General features: G+C 37.2%; 1 protein-coding gene across 3 annotated transcripts in view; it reads left to right on the top strand.

Annotated features, from left to right (window-relative positions):
• LOC127437446 (nuclear factor of activated T-cells 5-like) overlaps positions 1–26,228 on the top strand; it is an 87,628-nt gene that overhangs the window by 5,212 nt on the left and 56,188 nt on the right. For 2 of the 3 annotated variants that reach the window (XM_051692365.1, XM_051692361.1), the window contains exon 2: positions 19,058–19,183. In XM_051692365.1, coding sequence (XP_051548325.1) covers positions 19,058–19,183 — 126 coding nt within the window. Of the gene's footprint in view, positions 1–19,057; positions 19,184–26,228 lie in introns of those variants that run through there. The other variant, XM_051692363.1, reaches the window with a different exon arrangement.

The following is a 26,228-nucleotide window of genomic DNA, read 5'->3' as shown; positions in this document are numbered from 1 at the left end:
TCTGGCAAAGAACCTACTTCATCTGTGCATTCTCTACCGGTCGGGTATTTCGTTGTCCAGGAAAATGCATTGTGTGTGAATAAATTTGTTTTGTTCCCTCCTTCACGGTATATATCGCAATATCCAATTACATCGGCAACCCCCGGGCTGAGGGATCGGTGAATATTCTTGCTTTAGTGATTTTGCATTGAAAATTAAATGAAAAACGAAAAACTTAAATCAAATACATTTCTAAATTCAAATTGCGCTCCAAATGAAATGAAAAAGCAATTAAAATAATGAATTGATAAAAGAATTATATACATACACCTTTCCATTTACCGTCAGGCAAGAATCCATCTTAACATCATGGCGGAAAATAACTTACACAAATGAAGACAAAAACAATTATAAATGTAAAAATAATAATTATAATGATGATAATCTCTGAAATATAAATCATAGTTTGAGGTGAACGTGGTTTTGTTTTGTTTTTGTTATTATTTTACAGATGTAAAGGCTGCAGAGTTGGTCACAATAAACTGCTCTGTGCAATAAAGCGAACTGAACTCAAAACACCTCCTGAGCTGAGATGTCTGAGGTCATTTGCAGCACTTATAGACGATACTGTTCTTGCAAAAAAATAAAAATAAATCGGAAGACAGAAACAAAGAGTTTCTTTTACATGCGCGTGTTCCACGAGACTGCACGCTTCCATATCAGCGCGTCATATATGCGCATAGATGGCTTTTCTGTCATCTGTTCTTAATAATATAATAAAGTGTTTCTTCAAGCGCGTGTCTGTGTGTCTTTGATAATAATAGCCTAATAATAATAATTTGATACATGGGAAAATTAGCCAAATATCATCTTGACATCGTCAAAGACATCAGCCATCGTCGATCCCCGAGATCATCGTCTGTCGGAACAACCCTAATGTGCGTTTCTCTCTATAAATTAACAAAATGTTCAGACAGTCTCCTTGCTGGTTTTTCCAACACATTCAGGATTATTACAGCTTTTGCCGGTGTTGCTGCGGCTCACTTCGTGCGTGCACTTGTAAAATGTATATTTTAAAGGCTCGTTATTACGGTTTAGTATTTCTCTGTAATGTAGCACAGTGTTAGCAATGTTACTTATAACATTCTTTCTCAGCCCTGGAACTCAAACCATTTTCTGATGCCCCCCCCCCCCCCCCCCCCCCCCCAAATATATTCAAGTAATTAAATTAATATCATAAACGTGCGACTAGACGACTAATGGCTTAAATTAACTCCTACTAGTCGACTAGGAAAATCTTTGGTCGGGGGCAGCCCTATTTAAAAGTAGAATATTCAAGCTTTCTATAGACATATTTCTCATGTCTGCGAGGCAAGTATACGCTGAGTTTCGTTTCATTTTCATGGTGCGCTCCAGACAGTTGTTCATGGAGACCAAGACGGCAGAAAGCGCATCCTGTATGATTTCTTTATTTTACAAAACCACAAAGTTTTGCTGTTATTGTGAGTGTACACAAATAAAAGTAAACCCTTTATAGTTTCGAATGATGTCTTACTCTTTTCTGTATGACCAAAAATGACAGAGTATTTCTTTCTGCTGTTATCAGGAAAAAAGTCAGGTGATCGCGCCGGCACCTCCAGTGACCACAGAGGATTGACTATGTCATGTTATCAATATAAAAAAAAACAACTCATACAGGAGCAATTCAAATATTGAATTTTGGGGGCATTTCTGACCCTGCACGACGCTATTTTGAGCCAATGCCTGATTAGCTTGCTTGTTGTTAAGCTTAATGGATGGTCAGGTAGACGTCGATGTTGTGTGGAGGCTGTGACAAAGAATGTCAAAAAGGTGGAGGGGCAGGGGCTAGTGTGGTCTCGCAGAATTACAGCTTAAATGCAGATGTCGGGCACATGTTAAATTGAGAATTGATGCCAAGGGCCAAATTTAAATAATAACTAAAATATAAATTAAAAAAAGAAATTACTTGCAAAAAGGGCACTTATCTACAAGGCGGCTGCCTCGTAATTCTTTATGCAGGAAAAACCCTGTATCCACATAACTTTTGTACCTCATGATGCCATCTATTTTGTGAAGTGCACCAGTGCCTCCTGCAGCAAAGCACCCCCACAACATGATGCTGCCACACCCATGCTTCACGGTTGGGATGGTGTTCTTCAGCTTGCAAGCCTCATCCTTTTTCCTCCAAACATAACGATGGTCATTATGGCAAAACAATTCTTTTTTTTTTTTTTTCTTCAGACCAGAGGAAATTAAGTAATTAATTAACCAAAAAGTAAGATCTTTGTCCCCATGTGCACTTGCAAACTGTAGTCTGGCTTTTTTTATGGCGGTTTTGGAGCAGTGGCTTCTTCCTTGCTGAGCAGTCTTTCGAGTTACGTCAGTATAGGACTCGTTTTACTGTGGATATAGATACTTGTCTACCTGTTTCCTCCAGCATCTTCTCAAGGTCCTTTGCTGTTGTTCTGGGATTGATTTGCACTTTTCGCTCCAAACTACGTTCATCTATAGGAGACAGAATGCGTCTCCTTCCTGAGCAGTATGATGGCTGCGTGGTCCCATGGTGTTTATACTTGCGTACTATTGTTTGTATAGATAAACGTGATACTTTCAGGTGTTTTGAAATTGCTCCCAAGGATGAACCAGACTTGGGAACCAGACTTATGGAGGTCCACAATTTTTTTTTCTGAGGTCTTGGCTGATTTCTTTTGATTTTCTCATGATGTCAAGCAAAGAGGAACTGAGTTTGAAGGTAGGCTTTAAAATACATCCACAGGTACACCTCCAATTCAGTACAACTCCTATCAGAAGCTAATTGTCTAAAGGCTTGACATTATTGACATCAGAGACTTCTGACCCACTGGAATTGTGATATAGTCAATTAAAAGTGAAGCAATCTGTCTGTAAACATTTGTTGGAAAAATTACTTGTGTCATGCACAAAGTAAATATCCTAAATGACTTGCCAAAACTATAGTTTGCTAATAGTAAATCTGTGGAGTGGTTATAAAATAAGTTTTAATGACTTTAACCTAAGTGTATGTAAACTTGTGACTTCAACTGTAGACCATTTACAATTAGGGGCTTTGTAAAGAGAGCTAAACTAACTGTTTCTTGATTCATTTTTTATTTATACATTGTTCATACTTAGGGTTTGAGATTAAAAACAAACCCCAGAACCTTAACTAAGTGGCTTGATGAGCAGAGATATGATATATGTTTTCTAAGCAATCAGATTTTCACCTGGTGGATGATAAAACTGATGGGAATTGATGAACCTTTTGCAGAACACCTTGGGAACAGTATAGCCCTGGCATGTTGGCAGCAAGTTTTACACTGGCAAGAATCACTCACGTTTTCTTGTGAAAATGTTAAAATCTAGCTTGTTTATTCATAGCTCACTAGCTGTATGTCCTAGGTTACATGCTTGTCCTTTTGTGTCCAATTTACTTGACCCAAATTTTTAGTGATAAAGAGATATTTCATATTATTAATTAATATTAAAAATGTATTGTTTTTGGAATTACACTTAGTTTAAAAGTTACAGGTAGGCTAATTGTATTCATTATTTGGTTCCATCTGTGTTTAGTGGTGGTTTTATAAAGCCAGGGTCCACAAAGATAAAGTGTGTAATTGTTGTGACACTTTGGCCATTTTTTTCAGCTTCCAGAGCAGTTTTTCTGTCCTTTCTGTTAAACAAATTTAAACCCCAGAAAATAAAGGGTTGCTTGGGCCAAGGAGAATCGGACAGTTCCATTATCTCTCCGTAGTCCAGGGATGCATAGTGTTAAAATAGCAGGAATGCTGAACATGTGGTATGCAGACCTGCTGATCGTGGCTTCAGTTTCACTACAGGCATCAGGGCTTTTATTCACAAAGAATATCTGAAGGGGAGTGTTGATCCAAGTTCCAATTTCCACTTCTCTGTCCTCATCCAAGTTAGTTGGCCAAAATGCTACACAAGTCCTGCAACTGTGCTTGCATAGATGGCACTTTCCATGAACAGGATACAAAGTAGGGCATGACATTTGGAAAAAAAAAATTTTTTTTTAAACAAAGGGTTAGTGAAAGGAGGTGATTAATGTCAAAGTTTGTCGTTTTGAAATTGCAAAAATAACCACTGTTTACAAACAGATTCCAGAAAATGTAAAATAAAAATACCATAAACAGAATGATTTTCATGACGTTTTATTCCATTAATGGTTCTTGAACATGCATTCTTATGGTGATGCAGACAGATAATCTTATTAGTCTAATATACATACTATTTCCTGTAGAGGTGGACCGATATATCTGTTTTACCAGATATATTTATATATATATATATATATATATATATATATATATATACCCAAAAAAATATGTGCCTATAGTTTATGTTCTGTTTTTTGGTTCTGTTGTTGGTGAATTGTGGTCATTACTCAAATGACATAACTACTTGTATATGTTGCAATTAATACTTAGTTACTTATTTATGTTTGTTAAATCAGCAATGATTGATTTTGTTTATTTAAAAAAAATTAATTTCCAAAACAGCCTCATAAATTGTCACCTTTATCCCTCTCGGGCTTGATCAGCCTGATTAGGGGCCGGGTGTGCAGCATCACAGCCCGGCCCGGCACACCACCCTGCCACAGTTTTTATTTTGAATTATTTTGATTTTACTTTTATATAAAACATATCGAATCCTCAAAATAATAATGATAAATCAGTTAGTGCTGCAACAACTATTTGTTAAAATCGATAATGAAAATCGACAATGAATTTCATGATCGATTAGTTAGATATATGCGACGAGCACAGAGAATCTCTGTCAGTGACGTCACTTTACAGCCCAATGAAAAATGTGTTGTATGATAATTCATTTGAAAAGCGACAGCAACAAGTTGAAAGGGGAAAAACACGACCCAAGTTGTCCAGCGCACAAGAGCACTTTATAAACACTTAAAAAAAGGATCATAATAAGCATACAGTTTAATGTGGAACAGTTGCTGTGTTAGGTGCGTTTACAGAGTGATTGTGCTGTTTTGCTCTAGAGGCCCAGTCCAAATGGCACCCTATGCATTTGGAGTCCAGACTTTGGTGACGTAAGCGAGTGCAGACAGATGGGGCACTAGTTAGCAAGTCCATGAGGGTGCATGGCTTATAAAAGTGTGCATTTGGGACAGACTTCAAGACTTCGTTCAGATGATGCTGTTATATCTTCTTGTGTTTGGCTGACCAGATATCAGGCTAGCCAATGGATCAGAGTTCTTCTAATACATAAAGAAGAGTAAGCCAGACCAAGTGCTTATGGGGGAAATAATTTATTGATGTCGATCATGTAGCATAGCTCTTCTGAATTTTAACCCAAAACAGACCTTTATAGCTGATAGCAAATGTGCTAACTAAACACACAGGAGATCCTCTAGGGACAACACTGTAAGTGTGCACCACAGTAATCTTCTGGGAACATCTCAACAAATGTAGTATCACAGAAACCCCCCTCAGGATAACCCAACCATTGTAGGGTGCAAAGTCACATTGTAATTGCATCTGACTAAAGACAGTTAAAACACACAATCCTTCAGTCCTCCCTATGATCAAATCAATCCTCCCAAATCAACATTTCACTAATCATGTACACAGTATTCTGTATACAGGTGTCTTTACTTAAGATTTTAGATTAAAATTATTTCTGAATGGTTGCATTCCATTGGAAGAATGCTTGGGTCCTCTGGAAACATTTATTTTAAAGTTGTGATCATGTGGAATTGGCAAATGTAGGTGAGTTTTGTTAATTTTGCATTCTGCATCTTTCTTGGTGTTTGTCCTTAAACACTGTCTTTCCATAATCCCTTTTAATGTCAGGCAAGGCCCATAACCAACTCTCTGTTTGCATGATGCAGTATTTCTGGCAGATGTCATCATGGCACATCCTTATTCCCAGCCTTTTGTCCAAATATTCATTCAGATTCTCCATCTAATCAATGGTCACATGTGGAGGTTCTGTTCCATACCTTTCTGTTGTTGGCCTCAGTCCTGAACCGTAACCATTGTTTTGCCTAGAACTATGGCAATGCAGGAGATGTGCCCTCAAAGGTTTGTAAACAGAACATAAGGTGTTAGAGCTGTTCAAGGTGCTTATTCAGATGAACAGTTGAAGTCAGAAATTTACAAATGCCAAATATGTTTAAACTCAGTTTTTCACAATTCCTGACATTTAATCGTAGAAAACATTCCCTGTCATAGGTCAGTTAGGATCACTACTTTATTTTAAGAATGTGAAATGTCAGAATAATAGTAGAGAGAATGATTTATTTCAGCTTTTATTTCTTTCATCACATTCCCAATGGATCAGAAGTTTACATACACTTTGTTAGTATTTGGTAGCATTGCTTTTAAATTGTTTAACTTGGGTTAAACATTTTGGGTAGCCTTCCACAAGCTTCTCACAATAAGTTGCTGGAATTTTGGCCCATTCCTCCAGACAGAACTGGTGTAACTGAGTCAGGTTTGTAGGACTCCTTGCTCTCACACTTATTCAGTTCTGCCCACAAATTTGCTATCAGATTGAAGTCAGGGCTTTGTGATAGTCACTCCAATACCTTGACTTTGTTGTCCTTAAGCTATTTTGCCACAACTTTGGAGGTATGCTTGGGGTCATTGTCCATTTGGAAGTAGGGATGCACCGATCTGATACTGAAGCTTTTAGACAGATTGGGTATCAGTCTGACGAGCCTGATCCAAATCCGATACTGTGTGTTAGTCATGTTCGTTACTGTCAAGCTCCAAAAATGACATAAAAGAACCATAAAAGCACCATTAAAGCAGTTCATATGACTCATGCTTTTTATTCAAAGCCACTTGAAGACGTGCGATAGCTCTGTGAATCACAAAAGGCTGTGTTTAATAAGTTAATATATAGTATGCGCAGCGCCAGTGCATTAGTGAATGGTGTGCTGCTCACGCACAGGCTGGTGATGCACTCGCGGCTATTTTTAGCCTTCTCAGCGGTGTGCAATATTTGAACGGCATCTCGGATGTAGATGCTCAATAGTTCGGTTCACTTATAATATGCATTTAGAATGGCACCGGAGGTGCATTTTACCAGAATTTGAATAAGAAGCGAATTAAACTACTGTGAACTTGCCTACAAACAGACACATACAGGACTTCCTGAAGAGTTTAGAATGTCAAAATTAAAGCGCGAAGGTTTAAAAAGTGCACGATTTAAATATATTACTGTTGTATTTAAAATTAAGTCAATAATAATAATATGAATAACAATTTATTATTATTGTCATTAGTATTTGTTTACAATTTATAACAATATTTAAGTTGAATGGGTTTCAAAAAATAACTGTGTGACTGAAAAGTGGACTGATGTCTTACAACTAAATTGAAAACAAAGAGATCTGAATCACTTAAATTCCAGATGCAAGTTGAAACATTTTTGGAAAAAATGGCAAAAATAAAACACTGGTTTCTTTTCTACTGAAGACTTGAAGACTGGAATTACTGTTAATTTTTCTGCTACATTATCCAGTATACTAGTTAATAAAAAAGTGTTTCTTAATAAGCTATACATTTATATTGAAATAATGTGTAGTTAGAGGTTTGTGTTTCTTTACATATTAAAGAGTACTCCCAATTAGTTCCACACAATAATGGAAAGATATTCTATACTGATTATGCAAAAAAACAACACTGGTATCGGCTTGGGATCGGTATCGGCCGATACTGAGATTTCCGATATCGGAATCGGATCGTAAGAAAAAAGTGGTATCGGTGCATCCCTATTTGGAAGAGCTTTAACTTCCTGGCTAATGTCTTGATATTTTGCTTCAATATATCCACATAATTTTCCTTCCTCATGATGCCATCTATTTTGTGAAGTGCACCATTCCCTCCTGCAGCAAAGCACCCACACAACATGCTGCCATCCACATGCTTCACGGTTGGGATGGTGTTCTTCGGCTTGCAATCCTCACCCTTTTTCTCCAAACATAATGATGGTCATTATGCCCAAACAGTTAAATTTTTGTTTCATCAGACCATAGTGACCATTTATATGGTGGTCTTGTAGCAGTGGCTTCTTTCTTGCAGACCAGCCTTTCAGGTTATGTTGATATAGGACTCGTTTTACTGTGGATATAGATACTTGTCTACCTGTTTCCTCCAGTATCTTCAGAAGGTCCTTTGCTGTTGATCTGCGATTGATTTGCACAATCTCTAGGACAGTGTTTCCCAACTTTTTTTCTGCCATGGCACACTTTTTAAGACTAAAAAATTATACGGCACACCACTATCCCACATAGGCTAACCATCGTCAATATTTTTCCTTTTCAAGAACCTGTCCCTGTTTTCTGTCCATCTTAGTAGCGTGTTTACTTGTTTGAAATTCGGCTATGCAAAAAAAAAAAAAAAAAAAAAAAAATCACATAGGTAAGAGCGCTAAACGGGTAATGAAAAAAAAAACAAATTTGCTTCTTTTCTAATTTGTAGATTTGTTCTTGCAAAGCCACAACAAATTACAGGGATGCAAACTCATGAGGGGCGAAAAAGGTAAGACAATCACTGGTCCACGAAAATGTTTTCTGGGGATATTTTTTTTTTAAAGAATAAGCTAAAAGTAGGGATGTGCGCTTTGACTAATTTGACTGTCGTTTAAACGGAAGTTTTGTAACCGACTAGTCTAAAGAGAAACCAACCTTCAGAAAACAGTAAAAAAAAAAATAAAATAAAAAAATTATGCAACCCATTTAAAATACTTAATCTATTCCTTATCCGATGCTAAATTCCACTGAAAAGGAGCATTTATCTGCGACGTGCTCGCCTTGCATTATGATCATTGTACATTAAATATAGAACATGACACACATTCACTGAATCAACGTTAGCGAATATTTAACAGGCATATTTATTGAAAACAATTGAATGAATAGTGCAGGATCAATGGAGCAACCCTAAAAGCCTGTTCTAAATGGAAATGACCAAATAAAAGTTACTTAACATATTAAAACAGTCAGGACATTGTTGAAAATAATTAACAGGTAGACTAAGCCAAATCTAAGAGTGAAAAAAAATTGCTGAAAAGTTGTGCGCATTTCACGACTTGCAGTTATGCATTAGCCATTGATCTAATATGACAGCTGTTCGGTAAAGAACGTTAACAATAACAGTTACTATGTAAAAAGAAAAAAATAGGCCTGTGATGTAGCCTACAATAAATCTAATGTATTCTAAACATGACGTGCACACAGAATAAAAGATAGGTTAAACTGTTAAGTCATTGGCACCTCGTTGAAAATAGCCTTCTTTATCAGCAGATTAAAAAAAAAATGGCATACCTAGTCTAAAACAGTTATTTTCTAGGCTACTTACTCAAAAGAATACATTTTTGGATGAGCAAAATTAACACGTCGACATGGTCCGGTGAAAGTTGGGACTTGACACACCTGAGGCGTCTATCCTGCACTTGAAAAAGCCAGCTCAGTGGAAAAATAACATACAAGCATGCACAGATTTAAAGAAGACTCAAATTTGAAAACATCCATAGGGACTTTCAAACATTTGGAAATCCGGTTCCCGCACCACCGAAGTGATTTCATAACTACTTTGCTGAGTTTGCTTGGCTAGCGAGAGGACATTTTCCTGCGCGTGCCGCGAGTGAGAGGGGGAAGAAGCACGCGCAGCCTGAGGTGAAATTAAACTCTGTATCTGCTCCAGAAATCCTCTTTTTAAATAATATTTGTATAATGAATTCTATTTAAAATATGTAACATTAATATGACAGTAATTTAAGTGCAGCCTCTGTAAAAAAAAAAAAAAAAAAAAAAAAAAAAAATATATATATATATATATAAAGCCAAACGTAACTGTGTAAAAATTATGATCAGTTTAATGGGGGTAGTATTAACCGACTAGTAATTCCAGTGTCGACTAGCAGCATCGGAACCATTTAGTCAACTAGTGTCGCACATCCCTAGCTAAAAGCACCATTTCCAGCTATTTTAGTAATTAAAGTTTATTCAGGTTTACAATTATGCAGAATTAGCTGCAAAATAAAGAGTAATTTGGTGAGGCTTGCTTCTGTTTCACAAATTTGTTCAATTTTATTAACTGATTAGGTCAGTGACCCCTTCTGGAAATGTCACTAGGTGGTGACAAATGAGCCTCTTATGTGCTATGAGTGAGTCATTGAATCATTTTGAGTCATTCATGACTGAAATCTACCAAGAGACTTTATAGTATTTAAGCATTAAAAGAACAAAGCAGATCTATAGTCTTCCTTCAGTCTGAGCATTATTTTTCATCCAAAAAGACAACAATAATAGTCTAATAATAGTGAGTTTCAATAACATCCTTACCTTCTCCTTTATTAAAACTTGCATGGGTACAAATCTACTGACTTGATTATAAGAATTATAAACGCAAAGCAGATCTATGGTATCATTTTCCAACAGTAGCCTATTTAAACTGCTGAGCTTGGCTTTCATCAGAAAAGACCACAATAATAGACAAATAATAATCATTTTGAGTTTCAATAATGTTCTTTCGTCATTGTAAAGCGCATTTCACATGAGTTGAGTTGAGGCGTCAACGCTTCGTTCAACGACAGCGTCAAGCACCGCATTGCCCTCCACATGACAAGATTTGCAGAAAGTGATTTTACGAGTTTCCCACGTAAAAAAGTGGGAGGTGTGCACAATAAACATTGAAAATGTATTTGGAAGAGAGAAAAAAGCTTGCAGTTGATAGCAGAAAGTAATAAAAGGACTCTTATGTTTAGGTCTAAGCATTTTCTTGGTGAATTTAAATCAGTTAAATAACTGGGGTCTCTATTCGTAAACGATAAGGTAGTATTTAATTAAAAGAAATTATGAGACATTCAATGTCTCTTCACAAATTTGGACAGTTTTTAAATATTTCTTGTTGCTTAGTACTCTCAAAGACATTATTGGTGAAGCAAAAACGTGTGTGTGAAAAACACTTTGGTGTAAAGTGGCGTCACTTCATAGACTTCACTGTGACGCGAGTCATGTGAAAGACCCTTAACTTGTATAAATATCAGTCACTTTTGCACATTAATCATTGCTCTTCACAATCACAAAATTGACCGATTATGGTTTCAAAATGGCGAATTTCTTCGAAAGGTGAGTTTGGATCCCTGAAATTATTATAAATGTTTTTTTTTCATGCATTTATTTATTTTGTGGAATTTTATAATTTTCCACGGCACACCTGACAATCTTTCACGGCACACTAGTGTGCCACGGCACAGTGGTTGGGAAATACTGCTCTAGGAGACAGAATGCATCTTCTTCCTGAGCGGTATGATGGCTGAGTGGTCCCATGGTGTTTATACTTGCGTATTATTATTTGTACAGATGTACGTGGTACCTTCAGGCATTTGGAAATTGCTCCTAAGAATGATCCAGACTTCCAGAATTTGTTTTTCCAGGTCTTTGCTGATTTCTTTTAATTTTCCCATGACGCCAAGCAAAGAGGCACCAAATTTGAAGGTAAACCTTAAAGTACATCCACATGTACACCTCCAGTTGACTCCAATTAGCTAATTAGCCTATCTGAAGCTAATTGCTTAAAGGCTTGACATCATTTTCTGGAATTTTCCAAGCTGCTTAAAGACACAGTTAACTTAGTGTTTGTAAAGTTCTGACCCACTAGAATTGTGATATAGTCAATTAAAAGTTAAATAATCTGTCTGTAAACAATTGTTGGAAATACATCTCATGTCATGCACAAAGTAGATGTCCTAAACGACTTGCCAAAACCTTAATTTGCTAATATGAAATCTGTGGAGTGGTTCAGAAATGAGTTTTAATGACTTCAACCTAAGTTTATGTAAACTTTTGACTACTTCTGTATATACACAAGATGAGCAAGTGACCAGCCATTGACAATTATTAAAGTAGTGTCAGACAGAATTTGCAGAATGATTCCTGACAAATAAGGCGGTTTTACATGGGATGCAGTCACCATGCTTTCCCTATTAATTTTCAATAAGAGAGAGGCGGCAGGTGGCAGAAACCGAGGCGGTAGTCAAAGAAGCGCTGCTTTCCAAGCTCGTTTACGAGAATCCTGCAGCTTTGTTGTGCATGACTGCTTGTGGCCAACACCGGGCAAGATTAAAAAATATTTTATCTTTCTGCGGCTGCCGCTTGTCACTGACCAATCAGAGCTGAATTTATTCACAACCAGTCAAACGACATTTTGCTTTTATGTAGTCAAAAACAACGTGGAGACGAATATACTCGCTGTTGCTGAATTTCCTAAGCTATATAAAAATATTTTGAGTGTTTATAGAGACAAAAATAGGAAAACAGCCTCATGGAAAGCTGTGAGTGGTTGAGTCAGTGTACCAGGTGAAAATAGACTAGGAAAAATGTATAGCTTATGTTTGACTGTAGAGGTCACATGACACCATGTGAAGATCGGACGTGTGAACGGCAAGCTCTGCGCACTTTTCATATTTAATACCTTTCATGACATAAACAGGTGAGATTTGATATACTCTGTTTCATAACTGTTCTAGGAGGACAATATATCATCCTCGGGCTCTGGAGTCATTAAAAGACACTTACGTGCTCAAGCTGATGCTCCCGAGCAGGCCCCGAGCCAGGGAGTCGATTTGGTCGGGGAAATGCGGCGAGAGATGCTGAACATGTTAGCAATGCTGACTAAGGTCGTTGCTGACTTGGAGGATCTTGCTGTGATATGGCGCTCGATCACTGCCATGGAGACTAAATTCTCTGAGGTGGTTACAAGAGTGGGGGATGTCGAGAAACAGATCGATTATCTGGAGTCATCGGAGAGGGAATTATCTGCTAATCCGCTAGTGACCAAGGTGGATTTGGAGCGTGTCTGGGAGAAGTTGGAGGGCATGGAAAAGTGTAGCCAGTGGAATAACGTCCGTATCATGGGGGTCCCTGAGGTAGTGGAGGGATGGGATATGGTGGAATTCCTGGATGTCTGCTTGACATAGGCCATAAGCTGGAAATCGAGCAAGCTCACATGGTTCTGGCTCGGCGATCCGCTGAGGGAGACAGGCCCGATCAATTGTGGCCAAGTTTCTGAAATTGTCCGATAAAGATCTTGTGTTAAGTGAGGCGAGGAGTAAAGGAAGGCTTTCTTGGAAGAACTACAGCATTTTCTTGTTCCCAAACTTTGCGAACTCAACGAGAGAAACGTGATCGATTCAAGGAATGCAAGAAATCTTTACATCAATGGAAGATAGCTTTTGCACTGATATTCCCGGCTGAATTGAGAATAGATGCTAAGGATGGCCGTAAAACATTCACATGCCCACAACAAGTGATGTCCTTCATAAAGTCAATGAAGTAAGTCACTTTGTGGTACTTGCGTTGCAGCCGAATGGACCGGCTCACTGAACATTTGCTTGACTGTTTGAAGTTTCTGCACGCTCTCTTTGTGCTGGTTCCGCCTTGCGGCTGGAGTTTATTTTGTAGAGCAACACACCTTCGGGACGGTTTTGTGGATGAATCTACATGCTCTTTGTGCTTAGTCCGCCAGTCGGCTGGAGTTCAGTTTGTGGAGTATTTCTGGCTAAGTCATTGGAGTGAGTAAGTCATTTGCTTGCACTCATGTTGCAGTCGAATGGACCGGCTCACTGAACATTAGTTTGACTGTCTGAAGAATCTGCACGCTCTTTTTGTGCTGGTTCCGCCTAGCCGCTGGAGTTTATTTTGTAGAATAATACACCTTTAGGACAGTTTTATGGATGAAGCTACATACTCTTTGTGTTTATTCTGCCTATTGGCTGGAGTTTGTTTTATAGATTATCTTTTGCTGTGTAATTCTGTCTCACAAAATTTGTATAGAAACACCGGACTTGAGCAATCAGATGGCAAAGTTGCGGGGGCTCTCGTAGGCATACATGGACTGTTTGAGTTTGTAGGGATGGACGCCAGTTGGCGCTGTCGTGTACACGGTTAATGCACACTTATTTTTTCTGTTTGTTTGGTTCTGGGGAATGTTCGGGGTTTGACTGTTGCACTAAAGTTGGAATGTGGCCTTTATAATCCTATTTTGACACACAATCAATTTTTTCATACATGTCAAAATGTCAAATGTTAATATGAGTGGATTGTCTCTCTCCACATGGAATGTGAATGGGTTGGGGCACCCCATAAAATGAAGGAAGGTTATTTCTCTTAAGCTTAAGAAATATGATAGTGTTTCTTCAAGAAACGCATCTTTCCCCGCAGGAAGCTGAAAAATTTGGAAAGATATGGGGTGGGCATTTTTTTATAGTGGTGGCTCAAGTAAGAGCAGGGGAGTCATTACACTAAGTAAACATCTACAATTAAAATGTCTCAAACAGAGTAAAGACAAATTTATTATTATCATTATTGTTTTAGCTGAAATTCAGGGACAAAGGCTTATTTTGGCGAATATTTATGCACCTAACGTTGATGATCAGGGCTTTTTTATAAATCTTTTATTGGATGGATTGTTACTTTGTAGACACCTGGTAGCGGCGGTACAAACAAATGGATTAATTTCAGATTATTTTACTTTGGATGGGGGCACCCGGCAGGGTTGCACTCTTTCTTCATTATTGTTCTCAAATTAGGAACACCAGTAAGAAATCCTTACCTTGTCCACAGGTCAAGCAGACAGCTTCATTGAACAGCTTCATTGATTATAATAGAAGCGATCTAATATTCCCAAGCTCTCCACTGAGGAAATTATTGTGAGCATCTGAACTACAATACAGTGTCATTGCCTTTCTCACATAGATGCCCAAAATCAGCAACACGTCTGGATAAGTCATTTCAGGTAAACGTTTGATGTTATTCGAGGGAAATTTTAACTCGGAGCCTTATTTTTAAGGATCCTTTAATGATGGCAGAAGTCAGGGTTTTTCCTGGGTCAAAAATGGCCTTTGGTGGTGGCCAGTGTAAACGTTCATCATGTTGCATTTTTATTTGTTATTTTTTTTTTTACATAATTGCAATAACTATTTAAGATTTGTTGCATTTCATGTTTGTAATGAATATTTATTTTTGATCATCTGCGCATCTAGAAACTTATGAACTCAACTAAGTAGTTTTGTACTTCAAGGTGCTGTGGGAATCAAACTAAAGTAACACCTTATTTCTATAGGGCTTAGTTATAATATTCATGAGTAAACCACTTTACTGGGACTGTGCTTCTACAGTAAATGTTTGTTTCCTTCTTCATAACAGATATTGTTTTTCTTTTATCAGAATTTTTAGGAATCATTTAGTATATTAGGAATAATTTAGGAATCATGATTTCTAAGAATATTTGAAGCCAAACCAGGCCAGTTTGTTTCCTAATATCAAACATCACTAGAACAGGAAATATATTGCAATATTACACATGACATTCTCATAATTTATATTCTACATTGTAGCCTACTTCCCCTTGTGTTTACCATAGTTGGCTCCTCAGTAGTTAGTTAGGTTGTCTTTCTTAGACAAAGTGTTTATTTGTTTTGAAAAGATAGTAGCCTAAACACATTTAAAAACTTAACTTTAATACAACTGTCACAGTTGTAATGAAAAATCTGTTAAAGTTTACTGTGATAAATGTTAGTAAGTGTGTGTTGATGTGTAGATTAGGGCTGAAATGATTAGTCGACGATAGCGACAAAGTCGACAATAAAAAAAATTGTAAACAAAAATTTTCGTAACATGAGATCACATTGATTCTAATGGTGACGCGCGAGAGAAGCACTGCAGATCACGCCTGACTGAGGAGAGGAAGAAGACAGCTCACAGTCCAGATGCACTCTAAACTTTCCAAACTGCTTCATGTGATGTAGATCGCAAAGTATGAGGGAATTATAATGCAAAAATACAAAATAAGTAAATACAGAAGCACTCTCATTGTGGAATAAGTGGAGCTGAAGCAAAACTTGCGTGTCGAGCATCTTTAAAGGAAACACCCCGGCGTTACATCTTAAATGCAGTTATATTTAATGCGTTATAGCTTAAAGTTAAAATAATATGGAAGCAGATCATGTAAATAACTATAAAATAAGATTCTCGGTGCCAGACGGGCTGGTTAAAGTATTTCTGTATCTGCTGATCTCCTGGAACAGTCTCTAGAATTTTCTCAGAATGGTGCCAAAAATAAAGAAACATCCAGTGAGCGGTAGTTCTGTGGACAGAAACACCTTGTTGATGAGAGAGGTCAACAGAGAATTGCCAAACTGGTTTGAACTGACAAAGTCTACAGTAACCGCTCTGTACAATTGTGGGGAGAATAATATAATCTCAGAATGCTATTCTGAGATGCAGGTTGGCGCTGTTTTGGCAGCACGAGGGGGACCTACACAATATTAGGCAGGTGGTTTTAATGTTGGACTTACAACTCGTGCGGAAGACTTCAGCTCTGATTTCACTGAGATGCAGGTGAGTGACATCACGCAAACATGTCAGCACCGAGGGAGATTTACAGTCAATGATAAACCTTCACTTTTATTAAATAATATACATTGAGTCAAAGTTTCTACATTATATGACAATAAACTTTAGCATACATGTGCAAAGAAAAATGTTCAAAACACAGTGAATTAAACTTTCTTTTGATTATCGTAAACCTGTAGAACAAACGCTAGCATTGCAGCATTGTTTATCAGTTTGGCTGCTATGAGACATCTCTGTTTGCAATCAGGTTACCGCTTAAAATCACAATGTAATCAGTCCCAAAATTTAAAATAAGGCCCCTCTTTGACATGTTTGTGTATAGTTGTCAGGTAGTTGTCACTGAATTTCGAATTCATTGAAAAGTCACGCCATGCATTTTCATTATCAGTCATTGTTTTCATGATCAAACGTTGTCACTTCTGGGTGCTTGAATACTCGTGCCCATCCCTAATCAAAACCAGTTAATGAAATATATAATTTTTGAATCCTGCAAGCTTTAATCGCATTGGTCTCTGCTTATTCATTTTCTCCCTGCAATGAAAATAGATCTAGTATAAAGAGTTGACTGAATTCAGTTAACAATTTTGAATGTGAGGTTCAATGGGTTATTTGCTCAGTGAGCTTATTAGGAACAATTGACCTGTTTCATATGACATCACTGTATGACCTCGCCACCATGTTTGTGACCAATTTTCCATATACCTTCATTGTGCTGAGATGTGACATAAACCTTCATGAGGTAAAAGCAGCTCTTACATTCATAGAGACAGGATCATCACAGATGTTTTTTTAATAAAGTGACTAAATCAGACCAGAAAACAACACAAAAACATTTGTAACTTCTGAATGAGAGATGTTTACGGTGATGAACGGGTGGATGTGTGTACTCACCGGTCACACATCAGAATCGCCAATGTATGGAGATGAATCGCAGATAAAATAGCTGTAAATGTCCTCAGAATTTCAATTTGGCAATATTTGTGCTGTCTTCAGGCCTGAATGAACTTTTCCTGGGACTTGGCATGGATCAAAAGCAATTTTTGATGTTTTTCTTGATATCATTTCTTGGGTGTTTTTCCATTCACTGCCATTGTGTTCTCCCGCTGATGGTCACAAATATGGCGGCTGTGGAGAAAAGTGATGTCACTGAAATAGGTCAGTTGCGGTCTATGGAAAATAAACCATAATAGTTTACCCTTTTTTTTTTTTTTTTTTTTTTAATAAAGGTAACCATATTTTTTTTTTTCATGAATAAAAAACTATTTTACAGTGTAGAGCATGTTTGTTATTGGTGTTTAAACAAATAAAATAATAATTCTGCTTTTAAGCTGTAAGCAGACTTTTCAAAGGCACTGTTCCTTATAAGCCCACATGAAAGCAAAGTTATATTTCTGGATTATAATTGCAGACAGAGCACTTAATCTTTTTTGAGCTCAAGAAGCTTCTTAAATATTTTCATTTAATGTGGTTATTATCAGTTTTTATGTCTTGACATGTACACGTCTGTAAACAGATAGCATGCAATGGCAAAGTAGGCCTGTCTTAAAGCAAGTTGCTGAGAAGTGTATACATACAATAAAGTCACCAATATTCAAATAGTTTTCTGTGAATGGATTTGAAATAATTGTAAAATTAATCCATGTAATAAAAGCAGAAGAATAATCTCTGTGACAAAAATACCATAGGCTCACTCCGGCCCCCCTTGAAAACATAACAGAGTGGCCTGGCCCTGGCAACAAAACGTTTGGAGACCCCGGACTTTAGACAAACCCAGTGTTTACATTAATATCTCAGTGAGACAGGCATTTTGACCAACAAGTGCATTCGTCCATTCATGCACACAGCTGTATTAAGGCCGTACACATGGGGATGCAGAAAGCCACACAGCTACAGCTTTCTCTCGTAGTGGAAGCACTTTGTGCAGTCATGGCGGTGCTCATGTCATGGTTTCAGGGGTGGCCGTTGCCATAGTTACAATCAACAACAACTCCATTGAGCCAAGAATTGCAATGTCTGTGAGAGAAAAATTCTGCAATTATTTTACATCACCTCATTGAAAAGTGCCCTGGCAACACACTATTGTATAATTAAGATGCAGTTGGACCAAACAGATTTTAAACTGAGCTCTCTTTGTTTCTTTCTAAAATACTTTGTGTATGATTTATGACAAGCGTGACACCAGTTCAGTGAACTTATTTTTTTTTTTTTTACTTTTTTTTTTTTTTTTTTTATTTAATTTTGCAATTTATTTTTACCTGGCAAACCAACTTGTACACTCACAAGCTCCTGAGCCCCAAGTGTGTAATGGCCTTTAACGCGGCACGCAAGGCAAGCTTGCATATTTGCATGTGAACGTTCAAAAGTACCCACCTCTTAGTCAAACAGCTCTTGGTCAGCACTCTTTACTGTTGACACTGTAGAAAGACTAGGATTGTTAAACAAATATTTTTTGGATCGATTTTGTACTGAAGTGCCTTTTTTTTTTAAATTATTATTATTCCTAGTGTTTAGCACTGCTTGCTGCAAGATTTTCATTGTTCTTTGCCTTCACAAACAGCCCTTTAGCACATCCAACCTGTCTTTGACTGTGACTCCACACACACGCATACTCATCTTCTGAACTCTCTGTTTCAGAGTCAGTGTATGACCTGCTCCCTAAAGAGTTGCAGTTGCCCTCGGCCGTTCAGCAGGAGAACTCAACTATGAGCCAGAAGAGTGGTGGAGAGGCTGGACATCATCTTCCAGCTGCCCTAGTCTCAGGTACCACACATTTCACATCATTACCACACTCCTTGTTGTATTTTAGGCTGTTATTTTTATTTATCTATTTTTAAGCAAGAAAGTCTCTCCTAATCGATTTCACTGAGTATTTTCTCTTATGTGGTCTGTGTATGTGATGTTTGAGTGACTTCTTTTTGAGATAAATGTGCTTGTCCTTTTAATTGTTCTACAATGTTTGAGTCTCTACTGCACTTTTCTCTAACCAGCGGTATTTTTTATTTTATTTACTTAGTTTGGTTTATTTTGCACTAGGGTTGGTCATTATAGTTGAAAGCATTGTAGATATTTTTCAGTCTTTTTACAGTATTTGATATCTGTCTCAATATTTACGTATTTGGAAAATACAGTAAAAATCTAGTTAAAAATAATCAAGGCATGTTTTTCACAATGTTTTCATTAAATGAACACAAGAAAAGTTGTATCTCACCATTTGGAATTTACACTTACCGAGCACTTTATAAGGAACACTATGGTCCTAATAAAGTGCCCAACATGGTCTTCTGCTGTTGCAGCCCATCCGCCGTAAGGTTCAACGTGTTGTGCATTCAGATGCTTTTGGGCTTACAATTGTACTGAGTGGTTATCTGAGTTACCGTAGCCTTTCTGTCAGCTCGAACCAGTCAAGCCATTCTCGGTTGATCTCTCTCATCAACAAGGTGTTTCCATCCACAGAACTGCTGCTCACTGGATGTTTTTGTTTTTGGCACCATTCTCTATACACTCTAGAGACTGTTGTGCGTGAAAATCCCATTAGATCAGCAGTTACAGAAATACTCAAACTAGGGATGTGCGAGACTAGTCGACTAAACTGTTCTGATGCTGCTAGTCGACACTGGAATTACTAGTCGGTTAATATTTCCCCCATTAAACTGATGATAATTTTAACACATTTACGTTTGGCTTTATATTTTTTCAGAGGCTGCACTTAAATTACTGTCATACTAATGTTACGTATTTTAAATAGAATTAATAAAACGAGGATTTCTGGAGCAGATACTGAGTTTAATTTCACCTCAGGCTGCACGTTTCTTCCCTCTCTCACTCGTGTCACGCACAGGAAAATGTTTTCTCGCTAGACAAGAAAACTCAGCAAAGTAGTAATGAAATCACTTCGGTGGTGTGGGAATTGGCTTTCCAAATGTTTGAAAGTCCCTATGGATGTTTTCACATTTTGAGTCTTCTTTACATCTGTGCATCTGTGCATTTTCCGCTGAGCTGGCTTTTTCAAGCGCAAGATAGCCACCTCAGGTGAGTCAAGTCCCGTCTTTCACCGGACCATGTCGACGTGTTAATTTTACTCATCCAAAAATTTATGCTTTTGAGTTAGTAGCCTAGAAAATAACTGTTTTAGATTAGGTATGCCATTTTTTTAATCTGCTGATTAAGAAGGCTATTTTCAACGAGGTGCCGACTGCTTAACGTGTTAAACTATCTTTTATTCTGTGTGCACATCATGTTTAGAATACATTAGGTTTATTAGGCTACATCACAGGCCTATTTTTTTCTTTTTACATAGTAACTGTTATTGTTAACGTTCTTTACCGAACAGCTGTCATATTAGATCAATGGCTAATGCACGACTGCACGTCGTGAAATACGCAATTTTTCTTTCAACTTTTTTTTTTCTCTCTCATAAATTTGGCTTAGTCTACCTGTTAATTATTTTCAACAATGTCCTGACTGTTTTAATATGTTAAGTAACTTTTACTTGTTGATTTCCGTTTCAAGGCTCGAAATTGCGACCATTTTGGTCGCATATGCTCCCGAAATTTAATCTGTGCGACCTCAAAATATATTTGGGAGCATTTGTGCGAGTGCAAATAATTGTTGTGGTGCGACCTGTTTTCATTTCTCTACAGAACGTTCACTAATTACTGCACTATGTGCCTGCTGTGAGCTGATAGTGACCGGTCCACCGTTCTATTCAACATTACATAACCAATTGAACTTCATCTTTACATTCTTAACTTTAATGCAGATTTTAGATTGGTTAATATTAGCCATCAATCACTCCCTTTCACCACACTCCGTTGTCACGTGACAGGGAGCTAACTAGCATGCGAAATGTAAAGAGCTGAAGAGAGAAGATGAAAAGAACACTGAGCGATTTCTTTCGTAAGCCGCCTAAAGTTACAGATAATGTAACTCCTGGAGTTGGTGATGGCGATCATGTGCTGAATGTGGATCCACCAGTGGAAAAGAAGGCTTACAGTTTTCGGAGAGAGTGGCTGAAAGACTTCGAGTGGCTCCGCTAAGAAAATGGCTTAATGCACTGCGTTCACTGTAAAGCCTGTGGGACAGAGGTTGCAGGTAACACTGCGTTCACCACTGAATCCACACATTTTAAGCGTGAGAGCTTGATTAAACACGGGGAGAGTGCCAAGCACAAGAAATGCCGGGACAAGTGTGTGGCAAAGAATTCAGGATCAGGTTCGATTGTTGAAGCTTTTAATCATCAGGATGCTGCCAGATCAATTGGCAGAGCTGAACATGAAATTTAACACCACCTACACCATCGCCAAAGAAGAGCTCGCCTTCACTAAATTTAAACCCATGTTGCAGCTCATGAAAATTAACGGCGTTGAGATCATCATGACGTACGCAAATGACAAGTCATGTGCCAACATCATCGCCGTGATAGCAGACACCATCTGCGAGAACACCGCAGTTAAAGTATTGTCAGCTCAGTACATCTCATTCATCATTGATGGAGACACCGACCTGTCTGTCAAGGAGTGTGTGGTAGTGTATGTTCGAATCCTGCTGGATGGACAGCCCACAAACTAGTGATGGGAAGATCGGATAATTTTACAGACTTGAATCTTTGAGTCTCGTTCAGCAAAATGAACAAATCTTTTCAAGTCATTTAGTTCATGTCGTTCATTTGAGCAGAATTAAATGTTACATTTTCAATAGCCAAATCCCCCCAACACGTCTACTTATGCAAACTTTGATTATAGTCCCAATAAGGAAACATTTATAATGCAGCCAAGGCCAAATTATGAGAAACAAATTATTAGTTCACCTCTGGATTGAATCTTCTGTTCCGAGTCGTTCGTTCTTCTGTCACGTGACAAAAGAACGAACGACTCGGACCAGAAGACTCAAGAGGTGAACTAATAATTTCTGTTTCCTGTGTGAGCAATACATAGCGTATACGGCTGTCACATGACAAGAACAAACGACTCGGACCAAAAGAGTTGAAATGTGAACTAATAATTTCGTTTGCGGTTTTCACGTAACAAACGAACGAAGGTTGCGCAATGCACATGCGCGGTCAACACAAAATGAACAAATCACTCTCTGAGACTGCTCGTTCTTCTGAGTCACTGATGTTGGGAGCACCAGTGCTACCAAGTAAAGAAGTTAATTTCGAGCCCTGCATTTAGAACAGGCTTTTAGGGTTGTTCTATTGATCCTGCACTATTCATTCAGTTGTTTTCAATAAATATGTCTAAGTATTTGCTAACATTGATTCAGTGAATGCGTGTCATGTTCTATATTTAAAGTACAATGATCATAATTCAAGGGGAGCACGTCGCAGATAAAGGCCCCTTTTCAGTGGAATTTAGCATTGAATAGATTAAGTATTTTAAATGGGTCGCATAAACAATTTTTTATTTACTGTTTTCTGAAGGTTGGTTTCTCTTTAGATTAGTCGGTTACAAAACTTCCGTTTAAACGACAATCAAATTAGTCGTAGCGCACATCCCTAACTCAAACCAGCCCGTCTGGCACCAACAATCATGCCACGGACTAAATCACTGAGATCAGATTTTTTCCCCCATTTTGATGGTTGATGTGAACATTAACTGAAGTTCTTAACCCGTATCTGCATGATTTTATGCCTTGCACTGCTGCCACACATTTGGCTAATTAGGTAATCGCATGAATAAGTAGGTGTTCAGGTGTTCCTTATAAAGTGCTCGGTGAGTGTATATGCACCAGTGTACAATACATTGTACATATATTCATAGTTATAAACTTCTAGTTGTAAACAACTAGTCTGACATGCTCTTTAGGAAACTTAAAGGAATAGTTCACCCAAAAATTTAAATTCTCTCATTGTTTATTCACCCTCATGCCATCCCAGATGTGTATGACTTTCTTTCATCTGCTGAACACACATGAAGATTTTTAGAAGAATTTCTCAGCTCTTTTGGTCCATACAATTCAAGTGAATTGGTGCCAACATTTTGAAGCTCCAAAAATCACATACGTCAGCATAAAAGTAGTCCATAAGACTCCAGTGGTTAAATCAATGTCTTCAGAAGCGATATAGTAGGTGTGGGTGAGAAACAGATCACTTTCACATTCTTCTTGTGTTTTTGGTGATTCACATTCATCATGCATACCGCCCCCTTCTGGGCAGGGAGAAGAATTTCAAGCAAAAAAGGACTTAAATATTGATCTGTTTCTCACCCACACCTATCATATCACTTCTGAAAATATGGACTAAAACACTGGAATCATATGGATTACTTTTATGATGCTTTTATGTGCTTTTTGGAACCTTACATTTTTTGACACCCATTCACATGCATTGTATGGACCTACACAGCTGAAATATTCTTTTAAAAATCATAATTTGTGTTCTGCAGAAGAAAGCAAGCCATACACATCTGGGATGGCATGAGGGTGAGTAAATGATGAGAGAATTTTCATTTTTGCGTGATCTATCCATTTAAGTGACAAACAAAAAGTGCATTAAAATTATCGCGATATTCGCAAAATTGCTTCATTTTAAATTCCCTGCATAATCAAAGCTAATATATCGCATATATTTGATATACTGACCAACCCTAATTTGCACTCTTTCTTGTATGTTAGTGCTACTGACTTGTGCTTCCTGATTCACTTGATGCCACACTTCAATCACAATTTTTTAAAGCCATCTACACATCCTTTTTATTTCCTTTCGGTCACAGATTTTTTCTCTCTTTTTTGGCTGTTTACATACTTTGCAACTTTACAAACTAACACACTTCAAGTGTTTTGCTTGACCTGTCTTTAGGTAGACCAGTTAATAGTTTCCTGTAAGTGGGCTAGAGTGCTTTCCTGAATTTTCTCGGACCATGATCTTGTGTCTTCCCACTGATGGCATGTTGCAGTTGAAGCCAGTCGAGGGAATAAAACCAGCACTTACTGGCTAACAGTGTGGTGCTTATAGCACATAAGTTGAAATCTCAAATAATTTCAGCAGAATTCACTTTTCATCTTTGTCTACAAATATATTTTGAGTTAGGCTTAATTTGGTGCTTTTTGGAAGGCTGTTGCTTTCAACTAATGATTAAATTGATTGTAATCAAAGTAGGACTGGGTGATATATATATATATATATATATATAAGAAATCAATATTTTCTTTTAGACAACATTCAGTATATATCTCAATATTTATGTATTTTCTCTGAAATGGTTTAATGGATGATTTTTTTTATTTTTTATTTTTTTATTTTTTTATTCTAACCGTACAATAATTGTTGCAAAGTGATAAAAAATGTTAAATGCAAGAATTAAAATACAGTAAAATGTATCATAATAATAAAGGCATGTTAACACTGTCTTTTCAAAATTCTGAACAGAAGAATTTTATTTAATAATTTGTATTTAAATGCACCTATATAACAATGCATTAGGGTTGTCACGTGAATGAAATTCGGCTGAGAATTAATTGTCATACATGTGACCACGATTAACGTTTTAATTGTGTTGCAGGGCTTGTCACGATTATTAAATTTTGGCTGTCGATAAATTGTCATACTATTTGTCATACCAAAGCTGTATGTGTATTAAGTGATGTGAGACACATTTGTTGAACTGAAGTTAAACCAGTGAGCTTTGCATTCACTATTAAAATTCTTTTTTTAAGGCCTGTTCACACCAAGCACGTATTATCTGTGTGAATGTTAGTTCCAAATTAGCTTTTCAATAGGAACAATGGATTTCTATGCAGCTATTCACACCGAATCTGACAAATCATCTGCCGACAATCCAAAGGTTTTTTTTATTTTATTTTTTTAAGGAGAGCAGTCAGGTTTTTATTTTATTTCTTTGGACTGTGATTAAAAACTGACTAACCAATGATGAAGTAGCTTTTTGTCATTTTTCCAGAGTCGCTGCTGCAGCACAATCTGCGTTGGTGGTACTTATCAACCGTCAGCATTGGACGGGCAAATGCTGATCAGTTTACACACCCCCGAAAATAAAAACTACAGTAAATAGTTGCTGTTCATGAACCCTTTGTACTGCAAACATAAACCCAGTCTATTTCTGAAAGTTCACTTATAACACATCCATGTCTATGTAATGTATTATAAATGTGCATTAACATGAAGAAAACAGAGTGTGTTCCTGTGCTCTTTTACTCGCCTCACGAACAAAAACACTGAATTCAATGCAAATATGCAGTAAATAAATAATATAGAAGTTGTTAAAACATTCTTCATTTTTAGAATGTTTATGTACTGTGCTGATACCTTATATTTTATAATATACCAGGTGTTTTGTCTAATGTACATTATTTTATATGTATATCCCCGCACCTGTTATATTATACTGGGATTAAAAATAGCAGTGAGGTTTGGCAATTTGTTTGGACTAAACTCGTAGTAAAATATTGCATAAAAAGTTTATTGCATAAAACTCTTTATATGCAATATTTTACTACAAATGTAGACAAATGAATTGCAGAGCCTCACTGCTATTTTTATAGCAAGGATAATAAAACACAAAGTATTCCTGTATGAGCGTTCATTTTCTCACCACGCACAAGAAACCCTGAATTCAATAATGTCCAGTAATTAAAGAACTTGAGCCCATGTTTTATATTATTTATGTTATGCATACTATTTTATTCTATACCTGTTTTTGCTTAATGCACATTATTCCATGTGTATTTATGTCAATGTGCCTTGTGTTATATTATCCAGGCATTAAAAAGAGAAGCTGGGTTCGGGTGTCCATTTGCAATGTACCTTTAGTAAAATACGTGAATAAAATTAATTACACAGGACGTATGCAAC

The sequence above is a fragment of the Myxocyprinus asiaticus genome, chromosome 48, assembly GCF_019703515.2.
Source record: "Myxocyprinus asiaticus isolate MX2 ecotype Aquarium Trade chromosome 48, UBuf_Myxa_2, whole genome shotgun sequence".
Lineage (NCBI taxonomy): Eukaryota > Metazoa > Chordata > Actinopteri > Cypriniformes > Catostomidae > Myxocyprinus > Myxocyprinus asiaticus.
This window is presented reverse-complemented; position numbering and strand designations above follow the sequence as displayed.